This window comes from Pan troglodytes, chromosome 15 (genome assembly GCF_028858775.2).
Source record: "Pan troglodytes isolate AG18354 chromosome 15, NHGRI_mPanTro3-v2.0_pri, whole genome shotgun sequence".
NCBI classification, from domain to species: domain Eukaryota; kingdom Metazoa; phylum Chordata; class Mammalia; order Primates; family Hominidae; genus Pan; species Pan troglodytes.
The window spans coordinates 48298565-48311678 of record NC_072413.2 but is presented as its reverse complement, the minus strand read 5'-3'; the positions used below and the strand labels follow the sequence as shown (position 1 = coordinate 48311678).

At 38.9% G+C, this 13114-nt stretch overlaps 1 protein-coding gene across 7 annotated transcripts in view; it reads left to right on the top strand.

Moving 5' to 3' along the window:
* Positions 1 to 13114, top strand: part of L2HGDH (L-2-hydroxyglutarate dehydrogenase) — a 66698-nt gene that overhangs the window by 16590 nt on the left and 36994 nt on the right. For 5 of the 7 annotated variants that reach the window (XM_009427791.4, XM_063793376.1, XM_063793371.1 and 2 more), the window contains exons 4-5: positions 1305 to 1436; positions 11512 to 11674. In XM_009427791.4, coding sequence (XP_009426066.1) covers positions 1305 to 1436; positions 11512 to 11674 — 295 coding nt within the window. Of the gene's footprint in view, positions 1 to 1304; positions 1437 to 8238; positions 8396 to 11511; positions 11675 to 13114 lie in introns of those variants that run through there. The other 2 variants (XM_063793375.1, XM_063793374.1) reach the window with 2 other exon arrangements.

Genomic DNA, 13114 nt, shown 5'->3' with positions numbered 1-13114 from the left:
TGTAGTCCCACCTTCTAGGGAGGCTGAGGTGGGAGAATCACCTGAGCTCGGGAAGTCGAGGCTGCAGGGAGTCATGACTGGGCCACTGCACTATAGCCTGGGCAATGGGAGTGAGACCTTGTCTCAAATAAATAAATAAATAGAAATTTTAAAAATAGATACAAATTTTTTTAAGAGACAGGGTCTTGTCCTGTTGCCTAGGCTGGAGTGCAGTGGCACAATCACAGCTCACTGCAGCCTTGAACTCCTGGGCTCAAGTGGTCTTCTTGCCTCAGCCTTTGAAGTAGCTTGGATTATAGACATGAGCCCCTGTGCATGGCCACATTTTAAAAAACTATTCAGTAAAATGGGCCTGACATAAGTGAAAATGGCAAGATGTAAAAGTCTAGTTACGGTTTTTATTATGAGTTGTAAGAATTCTTTACATATTCTAAATACTAGACCCTTATCAGCTACGTGACTTGCAAATATTTTTTCTCATTGTGTGGGTTGTCTTTTCACTTACTTGATAGAGTCCTTTGATTCCACTTCTGTTTTTAAGGTTAATTATTTGTTGATTTAAATAGCCTTTATACCTTGATTAAAAGTGTCACCTCATGAAATTCTGTTGCCTCTTTGGTATGAAATAATGACTTGTGAATTCTAATATACCTTCGAATATGCACCTGTGTTTTCCTTTGCCCCTTTCTTTAAGTAAAGAAGAAACTGTACCTCAGATATTTTTCCCATAAATAAATAGAAAAGACATAAATAAGTTGATGAATTGACTGTTTTTCCTTCTGCAACAGAATGTTTTGTAAATACTTTATAATATATGCCAAAAATAAAAGGGATTGTTTTGTCAGTTATGTTCCATCACATTCAGTACCAGTTGTCTTTCTGATGTGCTGATATTTTACATTTTCCTGAAGAAATAAGAAGGCCATTCTGTTTTTGGGGGGAAAAAAAAGTAAAGTCCAAGCAACTTATGCTTTTCTCCTTTCTGGGATTGAGAATGTGGTAGTGATGAGTTGCTTATGGCCAAGATGCACATAGAGACTATGATAACAGAAGTGGAAATTGAAGCTACATTTCATTTTTAGGGAAAATTTGTTTTAATAACATTTTCTTAAGACAGCTTTTCCTGGTGGAGGAAGAAAATAGTCATGAAGAAAGGAAGAATTAGATATGTGAAGAAAAAATAATTTTAAAAAATTAACCTCCTTTGGGTCATACAATAGTTGATGATTTTCCATTGACTTTATCTTTCATCGCTGATGATACATTCACCCCTATCCATGCTCCTTACCTTTTCTTTTTTGAAGCTTATAGTAGCTGTTGAACAAGAAGAAATTCCCAGACTTCAAGCCCTATATGAGAAAGGCCTCCAGAATGGTGTCCAGGGCCTGAGGCTGATCCAGCAGGAGGATATAAAAAAGAAGGAGCCATATTGTAGGGTAAGTGATTAACAAAGGGATGTTTTTATTTAGGGCTTAGTCCTGAGACATGGAGGCTGAGGGTGAGTGTATAGGAGGCAGGAATAATATAAAATCAGTTAGATAATCCTGTCACAGAAGTAGTGAAGTGACAGACACAAGAAGGCATTGCCACAAACTCGACCCCCGATTTCTTTCTCTGTGAGAAAATACCAGGTCTGACCAACATGAAGACAAGAGGAGGCCTGAGACCACATGGCATGTTTGGAAAACACTGAGCAGTGAGGTATGGTTGGGAGCATTGGGTATATAGGGAAATATAAGAGATGAGACTGAAAAGGCAGGGTTAGGCCCACATAAAGGGTTTGGCATTCATGTTAATAACATTGAAGTTTATCCAGTAGGCACGGGGAGCCATTGAACATTTTTGGAGGAGGGCAGCTGTAGTGTCTGATCTATACGATAGGCGGATAAGGCTGGCATGAGTTTTGATCCTCCTGCCTTGACCTCCCAAAGTGCTGGGATTGCAGCATTTCACTTTCTTAGTATTGTCTTCAGATTAACAGAAATTCTTAATGTTATCAATTTATGCATATGTTTTTTTTTTTATGGTTAGTGTTTTTTGTGCTCTAGTTAAATTTTCTGGTTGCATTCAAAGACTTGGTAAGAAAAATAAAATAAAATAGAAAAAAAAAAGAAATCTTTGCCTAGCCCAAGGTCTAGAAGATATTCTATGTATTTTTCTAAAAGTTTTATTGTTTTACATTTCACATTTAGATCTACAGCCCATTTGGAATTGATTTTTATATATGGTATAAGTTAGGGGTCAAGGTGTATTTTTTTCCCCAAACAGATATCCAGTTGAGTCAGCATCACTTATCAAAAAACCATTATTTTCCCACTGTGCTGCAGTATTGCCTTTATGATATCAGGTATGCGGCGGGTCTATGTCTGGACTCCATTCTGTTCCATTGCCTCTTCTGTGCTACTACCATAATGTTTAATTATAATAGCCATTTTTTTTTAAATGGGTTCTTACTCTGTCACCCAGGCTAGAGTGCAGTGACGTGATCACAGCTCCCCATGACCAGCTAATTTTAAAATGTTTGAAGAGACAGAGTCTCACCATATTGCCTAGGCTGGTCTCGAACTCCTGGGCTCAAGTGATCCACCTGTCTTGGCCTCCCAAAGTGCAAGGAATACAAGCATGAGCTATAGTAGCTTGGACTATAGTAGTTTTTTTTTTTTTTTTTTTTTTTTGAGATGCAGTCTCTCTTTGTCACCCAGGCTGGAGTGCAGTGCCACCATCTTGGCTTACTGCAACCTCCATCTCCTGGGTTCAAGCAATTCTCCTGCCTCGGCCTCTCTAGTAGCTGGGATTACAGGCACCCGCCACCACGCCTGGCTAACTTTTGTATTTTTATTTATTTATTTTTTTTTGAGATGGAGTTTCACTCTTGTTGCCAGGATGGAGTGCAATGGCGCAATCTCAGCTCACCGCAACCTCTGCCTCCCGGGTTCAAGTGATTTTCCTGCCTCAGCCTCCCGAGTAGCTGGGATTACAGACATGCGCTACCACGCCCGGCTAATTTTGTATTTTTCGTATAGACAGGGTTTCTCCACGTTGGTCAGGCTGGTCTTGAACTCCCGACCTCAGGTGATCCTCCAGCCTCGGCCTCCCAAAGTTCTGGGATTACAGGCGTGAGCACCTGGCCCTATAGTAGCTTTTTAATAGGCCTGAATATCTGGTAGAGTAAGGCCTTCTGTTTTTTTCTTCAACATTGTCTTGGCTGCTCTTGGATCTTTACATTTCTACATAAATTTTGGAGTTAATTTGCTAAACTCCACAAGATAACCTGTTACGATTTTGACTGAGATTGCACTGAATCTGTATGTCTATGTGGAGACAATTTACATCTTTGTAGTGTGGAGTCTTCCAATCCTTGAACTTCATATATCCCTCCCTTTGTCTGGATCTGTTTTAATTTATTACATAATGTATTTTAATTTTCAGTATGGAAGTCTTGCATGGCATGTCTCTTATATTTATTATCTACAAAGAATTTGTATTTGATGTTTTCTGATACTCTCATTAATAGTATTGTTATTTAAAGTTCACTTTTTATTTGTTTGTTGCAGGTATGTGGAAATATAATTGATTTCTGACCTTGTATCCAACTTTCTAGTTAAATTCATATATTGGTTCTAAATAATTTGTCTAGAAATTCTTTTGGACTTTCTATACCCAGACATTTTATCTGCAAATAATAACTATTTATTTCTTCTTTTCTAATTCATATACTTGGTTGATCCAATGTTTAATCCTAGTTTGTATAGTTTTATATGTGTTTTTTGTTTATTTTTACAAGCTGCTTCATCCTTTCTGCAAAAAGACAAGATAGAAATGTATTTTTTCAAGTCCAGGAAAAATAAAAGCATGAAGGAAAAAAAATATATTTTTTCCCTTTATCTCTAGTTGTAAAGTTAAAGTTGGGTCAAAATATGCAAGATTTTCTGAATTCATGTAAAGCTCCTAAGACGCTGCTGGTATCTAGGAGTCTAAATAGTGTTGAATGAGTTCTTCCTGCAGAGGTTATAGCATCTTCGTCTCCAGCAAGCTACCTATTCCTTTCCTGGCACCCAGTCAGGATAATCAAACTATTTTGTTTGTGGGATACACTAGGTCTTGTTACTTCCCATTTCTCTCCTCAAATATTTCTTATCTCTCTGAGATAGTGAATTAGTGACTGATTTTTTTAAGTAGAATATTTTCATTGACCATCTTATTTTGGCCACCTGCTTATTTCATACTCTGAGCAAATTCTAAATGGTCAAAGTCAAGGTTGGCAAATTCTGTCCTGTGGGCCAAATTCATCCCGCCACCTGTTTTCGTATGGCCTGAAAACTGAAAATGTTTTTTGTTTGTTTGTTTTTTTTGTTTTGTTTTGTTTTGTTTTTTTGAGACGGAGTCTCAGTCTGTCCCCCAAGCTGGAGTGTAGTGGCACAATTTCGGCTCACTGCAACCTCCGCCTCCCTGGGTTCAGCGATTCTCCTGCCTCAGGCTCCCAAGTGGCTGGGATTACAGGCACATGTCAACATGCCTGGCTAATTTTTGTATTTTTAGTAGAAACAGGGTTTCACCATATTGGCCAGGCTGGTCTCAAACTCCTGACCTTGTGATCTACCCGCCTCGGCCTCCCAAAGTGCTGGGATTATAGGCGTGAGCCACCGTGCCCGGCCATGCTAAAAATGTTTTTTACATTTTAAGTATGTTAAAAAAATTAAAAGAAGAACATTATTTTGTGATGAATTAAAATTATATGAAATTCAGCCAGGCGTGGTGGCGTGTGCCTGTAGTCCCAGCCACTTGGGAGGCTGAGGCAGGAGAATTGCTTGAACCCGGGAGGCGGAGGTTGCAGTGAGTGGAGATTGTGCCACTGCACTCAAGCCTGGGCAACAGAGAGAGACTCCATCTCAAAAAAAAAATATGAAATTGAAATTTCAGTGTCCATAAAGTTTTATTGAAATACAACCGCAAATATTCAGTTATGTATTGTCTGTAGCTGTTTTAACGCCCAACAGCCTCATTGAGTAGTTGCAACAGAGATCATAAGCCTAGATAGTCAAAAATATTTACCATCTGTCTCTTATAAAAAAGGTTGCCTACCCTTGATCTAAATAGCAGGTAGCTACCGAAGGACTTGAGCAGAATGCTGACAGGCAAAAGGTACTAGTTTAGGAAAGTTAATCAAATTTGAATACGTAAGATGGAACTGGACTTGGGGAGAGGAGAACCAAAGCCACTTATTGTTATTTTTGAATTATCTGATTCCAATAATTCTCAGTCTTAAGGGAGGTTTTTTTTTGTTTTTGTTTTTGTTTTTTTTTTATGAGATGGAGTCTCACTCTGTCACCCAGGCTGGAGTGCAGTAGCGTGATCTCGACTCACTGCAAGCTCCGACTCTTGGGTTCACGCCATTCTCCTGCCTCAGCCTCCAGAGTAACTGGGACTACAGGCGCCCGCCACCACACCTGGCTAATTTTTTTTGTATTTTTAGTAGAGACGGGGTTTCACCATGTTAGCCAGGATGGTCTTGATCTCCCGACCTCGTGATCCGCCCGCCTCAGCCTCCCAAAGTGCTAGGATTACAGGCGTGAGCCACCGCGCCTGGCCGACTTAAGGGAGTTTTGACATATTATCCTTTACTTTATCTTGCTGTATCCTTCAACTTTTTGAAATTAACTAGCATAAGGTGAGCAGTATAATGTAGCTGTTGATAAGTCAGACAGACATAAGCTCCACTCTCACATCTGCCTCTTTAATGGCTATTAACATTGAGTGGGTTATAATCTTTCTAATCCTCAGACTCATTTGTAAAATGGAGATTGTTTTGAGAATTAAATGAAATACTATGTATAAGGCATTCGGCTAAACATTAATCCCTTAAGAAATGGTATATATTATTATATGCTTTTTTGAACAATCCCAGTAAATTCAAATTGGTTTTGTTTGAAATATTTGGGGACTTTTCATTTCTGCTTGCTTTAGCTTTTTTCTGCCTATAAAGCCAGCCTCCTCTGGTCAGCTCATTAGAGTGCTCTTTCTAAATCTATGAATGAGGTGCTCCCTGAATCATGAATTGCTAATAAAGCTAATTAGATCTTTAAACTAAATTTGTTATAATTTTGTCTTTTAACACACTCAATGGTTTTGTAACGCACTGTGTAGATAAGAAACAGGATAATAGATTACCCTGTTAAGATAATTAAAAATATTTAATTATGTGTATTCTTCCCCCTGTTTGTATTTCCCCTTTTCCTGATGTGTTACATTTAATTTATTATTTTATTCTGTTTATTTTCTTTAAGGCATATCAATCTTTTTTAGAGTGAGATAGCCTATTTTAAAACAATAGAGATCCTAGCATATTATAAAACTAGGGTTGTGAATAACTGATATAAGGGCTGGTTGTTTAGACTGATGTTATGCTTCAAGGAAAAAAAATGCTAGTATTAAAATTAAGAAATTAGGAGGCTGTTATATATGTGGGAGCAGAGAGTATATGGGAAATCTCTGAACTTTTTGCTCAATTTTTCTATGAATTTAAAACTGCTCTTAAAAAAGAGTCTACTTAAAAAATTTAGATTAAACCCACTTTCTGTTTCTTATCTATACAGTGCATTACAAAACTATTGAGTGTGTTAAAAGACAAAATTACAACAGATTTAAAGACCAAATTAGCTCTTTTAGTGATTCATGAATTAAGGAGCATCTCATTCAAAGATTTAGAAAAGGCACTCTGATGAGCTGACCAGAGGAGGTTGGCTTTATAGACAGAAAAGGGCTGAAGAAAGCAGAAACAGAGAACAAAAAACAGATTGGTTGTTTCAAAGTTACTTTCCTATAAGGTTAAAACAGAGGCCAGGCACAGTGGCTCACGCCTGTAATCCCAGCACTTTGGGAGGCCGAGGTAGGCGTATCATCTGAGGTCAGGAGTTCGTGATCGGCCTGACCAATATGGTGAAACCCCATCTCTACTAAAAATACAAGAATTAGCCGGGCATGGTGGCGCATGCCTGTAATCCCAGCTACTCAGGAAGCTGAGGCAGGAGAATCACTTGAACGAGGGAGGCGGAGGTTTTGGTGAGCTGAGATTGCGCCATTGGACTCCAAAAAAACCAGAGAAGGCTTCCTTATCAAGCTGGCTAAAACCAGCCTGTTTGTGAACTTGGCTGTTAGTTATGTCTTGTGATTTCTTAGAAGGTCATATAAACAACTTGGTTTCCATCTGGTGAGGAGGAATTTTAGCATGAGTGACTCCATTTTGGTTTGGTCTGTAGAGGTCTAATACAGAAGCTCAATGCAAAACAACAGCTTCCTATACACATTATTAAACATGTCCTTCCCGAAAATAGACTAAATCTATTGCTGTTTCATAGCTTTATATGATTTTGATGGAATTCGATTGTGAAACTAATATATCAGAATCTCACATATTTTCAAAAACCCAGAAAAAAGGATTTTGAATTTTTAAAACACAAAGAAATTATAAATGTTTGAGGTGATTGATATACTGATTACCCTGATTTGATCATTACACATTGTAGACACATACTGAAATATCACTGTGTTCCATAAATATATACAACTATTGGCTGGGCATGGTGGCTCATGCCTATAATCCCAGTACTTTGGGAGGCTGAGGTGGGTGGATCATTTGGGGTCAGGAGTTCGAGATCAGCCTGGCAAACACGGTTAAACCCCGTCTCTACTAAAAATACAGAAAATAGCCAGGCGTGTTTTTGGGTGCCTGTAGTCCCAGCTACTTGGGAGGCTGAGGCAGGAGAATCGCTTGAACCTGGGAGGCAGAGGTTGCAGTGAGCCAAGATCATACCACTGCACTCCAGCATGGGCAACAGAGTGAGACTCTGTCTCAAAAAAAAAAAAAAAAAAAAAAGGAAAAAAATAAAAATATAATTATGTGTCAACTAAAAATAAAAGTTTCAAAAATTTTAAAAAAACTTTCATTGATGTGCTCCTATCAAGTATTACCTTGAAGAATGAAAGAATTGATAACCTCCTTCAAAAGGACATGCCAATTTTTAAAACCTTTTAATTTTTATTTGCTCAGAAAAGTCTTTCAAATGTAAGATGCGTATCAAAAAAAAAAAAGTACATCTGAGCTGCTGGCCCCATTATAGATTTGGTCATGAAAATAATTTAATTGTAGAGTTTGAAAAACAGGATTACTGGTATCCTAATGGTACTGAAATTTGGAAAATTGGTCTATCTGATTGTTGCCTGTTGTGTATCCTTGTTAAGGCTTTAAAGAGAAAAAATCGGAACAGGAACCCATGATTTTTTATATTATGCGTTACCGAAAAAAACAAACCTTTTCAGATGTTGTAAAAGTTATGGATGAGTCTGGATATTGTTCTCTGTACCTGATGAGGTGACCATCACAGGTCCTTGGAATGAGGTCAGTGAGATATGTGTGCATAGGTAATGAAATTATATGTATTACACATATTTTTGTGTCTTATAAATGAAGAAACTTTACTTTCCCAGGGTCACACAGCTCCCAAAGAGTTCCCCACCCCAAGATCTGACTCAGAACTGGTATTTTTTCTGTTTGGTTCAACCAAAGGTTTTTTGATTACTATGTGCCAAACACTCTGTTAGGCACTGTAGATAGATAAGATGAATAAGGCACGGCTGTCAACCTGAAGGAGGTTATAGTGTAAAAGAAGATATAGTGATAAGTATTCTGATAGAGCTGGTACTCTCTCTTATACCAATGTTAAGGGAACGCTTTTAGCTTAGTACAATTGTTTAAGAAAGCCTCAGAGACAAACCCCCACTTGAAAGATGAATGGGTAAAATAACTTACAAAAGAGGCATATTCTGCTTCTCTCTGAGGCCTCCACAGAAGTGATATACTTTATATGATTCCAAGTTGTAATCATTAGTGTTTCATATATTTAGGGATGGCAATATATAGTAGAACATGTAGTTTGATTATTTTCTAAAGATGTTTTGAATAAAGTCTTTCCTTCCCTGCCAACCTTACCACTGCTATAGGAATATTGGGTAAAATGCCCATTGTACAGGGTCACTTCTTTTTTTTCCAGGCCACCCAGAAAGAGGTTTACCAAGGCAGCTCTAAAGAGCTTCTTAGACCAAGTCCCTTTAAGAAAACCAAGTATCATCGGGGAGATTCCAAGAGCCCTTGGAAAATTTTAAACTGCTTCTGTAAACTTTGACTTGGGAGGATAACTCTTTTTATTTTTTTTTAAAGTACTTCTTGCAGAGCAGGGCTACCCCATAAGCGGTATGCCCAGAGTAGCCGAAGGTAACTCTTGACTGGTCCCTCACTGCTACTCTGCCCTCTGGTCTGCTTTTGCCATTTTGTTAGCACTATTGGTCAATCACATGTTCATCTGTTCCTCTGTATCCTGACTGAGATCTACTCTCAATTTTCCCTGTCCTGCTTGTCTGGTTCTTGCCTGGTTCTGATCTGCCAAGGCCTCAGATTTCAGTCTCTGACCTGCTGACCTGGACAGTTCATGCCCAACCTCCTGGGTGACAGACACAGCCAGCCTGTCCACCAACACCACCCCAACTTGGCAGCCTCTACCTTTGCAGCTAGTCCCAGGCCAGAGCATTGGATTGCATGGTGATGATGACTCTTTTCACCTTTCTACAACACACATGTATAGGTGGGGCACACCAGCATCTTAGGAGGAGAGGAAGAGCCAAGACTAGAAAGAGAAAGAAAGAGACACCTTCTAGGGAAGGTCTGGAATGGAGTAAAGGGGATCTTCTATGTTTAAACACAGCCCTCAAATTCAATCCTTCAGTAAATGTTTGAGTGTCTTCAGTGTGTCAGACGTTGTGCTGGGTAATAGGAGCATAAGATGAATAAGGAAGCTATTGGGAATTGCAAAAAACTATTGGTTGAGAATTAAGCACTTTTACAGAATGTTTTTATCCCTCTGTTATACTTGTCACATAATTTTATGCTAGGTAAGGAAGTTTTCATGGACTAATCTCTTGGTATTATCCTAAGTGAGCTTCTAAGATTATTGTACCCAAAATATTGTTTATAGATTGAAGTTGAGTTACTGACATGTGAATTTAGTCAATGACTAGGTCTTATGTTTACTGACTGTATCAAAACAGAAGGAATGATTTCCTATGCTTGGCAAATACTCTTATATTCTAGAAATGAGACTGTCAGGAAAATGATGAAGTTTGCCAAACATTGCTTTCAATTTGTTAAAAAAGAGACCGTTGATGTTTTGGGAGTCTTTACCCTCAGTGTGACCTGGTCATTAGGAAACATTGGTCCCAGTGGGATAGCAAAGAGAAAATCTTTTTTTAAAGACGAAGTCTCACTCTGTTGCCCAGGCTGGAGCGCAGTGGCATCATCTCGGCTCACTGCAACCTCCGCCTCTGGGGTTCAAGCAATTCTCCTGCCTCAGCCTTCTGAGTAGCTGGGTCTACAGGTGCCCGCCACCACGTTCAGCTAATTTTTGTATTTTTAGTAGAGATGAGGTTTCACCATAATTGGCCAGGCTGGTCTGGAACTCCTGACCTTGTGATCCGCCTGCCTCAGCCTCCCAGAGTGCTAGGATTATAGGTGTGAGCCACTGCGCCCGGCCGCAAAATGAAAATCTTCTAAGGGCCAAGCAGGTGAATATGTTCGGGTGATGGTCAGGTGGTGAATACAAGAGTGAGATCTTTACAATAGTATTATATCAGATATTATTTTAAAACCATAACAACAATAATGCTGCGCTGGCCAAATGAGAGGATGGCAGAATTTATTAATAGCACTCACCGTCTGGATGTTATCCTGGATACCAGGCTACCCTCTTGGGGAAATTGATTGGGAGAACTGATATATACAAAAAAAAGGCAACAGAAAATGGTGCTATTAACAATGATCACCAAAATGTAGTCAGTACTTAGTGTGTGAAATTCTCCTCTTATCCTTTTCTTTAGAATTAGAAACGGCCAATGACACGTTCAACATTTATTGTAAAAAAATAAAATAAGCATGTGTTATATAGGTCATTCATCTACAGATTGATGAACATTGATTTGGACATGTCTTTAGGGACAAAAACAGAAACAAGCAAAAAAATCCGGGCTATTAATTTCTTGTATTACCTGAAGAAAAAGTTTGAGTTAACCACATAAAATCTCCATTCCATATTTGTAGTCTCAAAGATAGGGTCTGGGCAGCAAGTCAAAGCAATGCTCTGGAAACATTGTGAGTAGCTAGAACAACTCTTGAGTTCTTACTAAGTATGGACAACATAGTATATACTACTGGGAAAAATCTCACTAGAGCTTATTTAAAACAATTGTTTGATGATACGTAATTCAACTCAGAATCAGATATGAATCAAATCAGAATCAGGTGTGGTGAGGGATAATAAATGGAAAAGAAAAACTCATTGTAGCAGCAAGAAAAGCTTGGCAAAATCAACTCCTCTAAAGGACAAAATTGTTTCTTGATTATAGAGATTTTGTTATTTAGCAAGTATTATTTCTCTTATCTTTTATCTTTTCATAATTCTGTTTCAGGGTCTAATGGCTATTGATTGTCCACATACTGGCATTGTGGACTATCGGCAGGTGGCTTTGTCATTTGCCCAGGATTTCCAAGAAGCAGGTGGCTCTGTCTTGACCAATTTTGAAGTAAAAGATATTGAAATGGCTAAAGAAAGTCCTTCAAGAAGTATAGATGGTAAGCCATCCTTGTCTTTTCTATTGAATATAGTCAGCCCTCCATATCCATGGGTTCTGCATCTGTGGTTTTAACCAACTGAGGATGAAAAATATTTGGGAAAAAAAAACAATAAAAAATAACAGTAGAATAATACATAATACAAATAAAAAAGATAGTATAACAAAAAATAGCATTTACATTGCATTCGGTGTTATAAGTAATCTAGAAATTATCTAAAATATCCAGCGTATGTGCATAGGTTATGTGCAAATGTTATATGCATTTTATATAAGGGACTTAAGTATCCTTGAATTTTGGTATTTATGGGGTTCCTGGAACCAATTCTCCTTGGATACTAAGGAACAGCTGTACTTATATTGATTTTTTTTTTAAATTGGGATATTTTAGGGGGTAGTGCTGGTGGGAGGGCCACATGGAGCTAGGCTAGAGTATGGTGCAGAACCAGAGGTAGGTACAGAAGGTGCAGACTGAATGTGAGAGAACTGGGACTCCTGGAGGGTCTTGTGCTGGTAGAACCAGGCGGTGGTCCGACACTTCTGACTGGTGCTAAAATCTGAACTGCCAAGGCTGTTTATGGAAAATTTGTCTCCAAACACTTCCCTACCCTGTAGATTACAGTCAGAATCTCTTGACAATGCTTGTTAAAAATGCATTTTTTTTTTCCTTTGGGGCAGGGTCTTGCTCTGTTGCCTAGGCTGGAGTGCAGTGGCACGATCCCGGCTCACTGTAACCTTCACCTCCCAGGCTCAAGTGATCCTCCCACCTGAGCCGCCCAAGTAGCTGAAACTATAGGTGCTTGCCACCACACCCAGCTAATTTTTGTATTTTTCTTTTTTTTTTAATTTTAATTTTTATAGAGACAAGGTCTCACTGTGTTGCCCAGGCTGGTATCGAACTCCCAAGCTCAAGTGATTTTCCCTCCTTGGCCTCCCAAAGTGCTAGGATTACAGGTGTGAGCCACCGTGCCCGTCCCAATTTTTGTATTTTTTGTAGAGATGGGGTTCCACCATGTTCCTTATGCTGCTCTCGAACTCCTGGACTCAAGTGATCTGCCCACTTGACCTCCCAAAGTGCTAGAATTACGGGCGTGAGCCACTGTGCCTGGCCAATAGCTAACATTTATTAAGCACTTGGTCCTTTCCAAGTATTAACTCATTTGACTTTTACAATTCTCCGTGGCAGGGTACCATTATTACTCACATTTTTTTAGGGTGAGAAAACAGGCACAGAGAGAGTAAGAAACTTGGCCATGGTTGTACAAGTAGTAAGTGGTGGGGTTTGGATTTCAACTCATAGTCTGTACCTAAAGCCCACATAGTTAATTACTGAACTATACTGGACCCACACCATGTTCCCCACAAGCTGAATAACGAGCAAGAATTTCAGATTAACAAAGATGTCAGGTGGAAAGCTTCATTGGTTTAATGAAGACAGAAG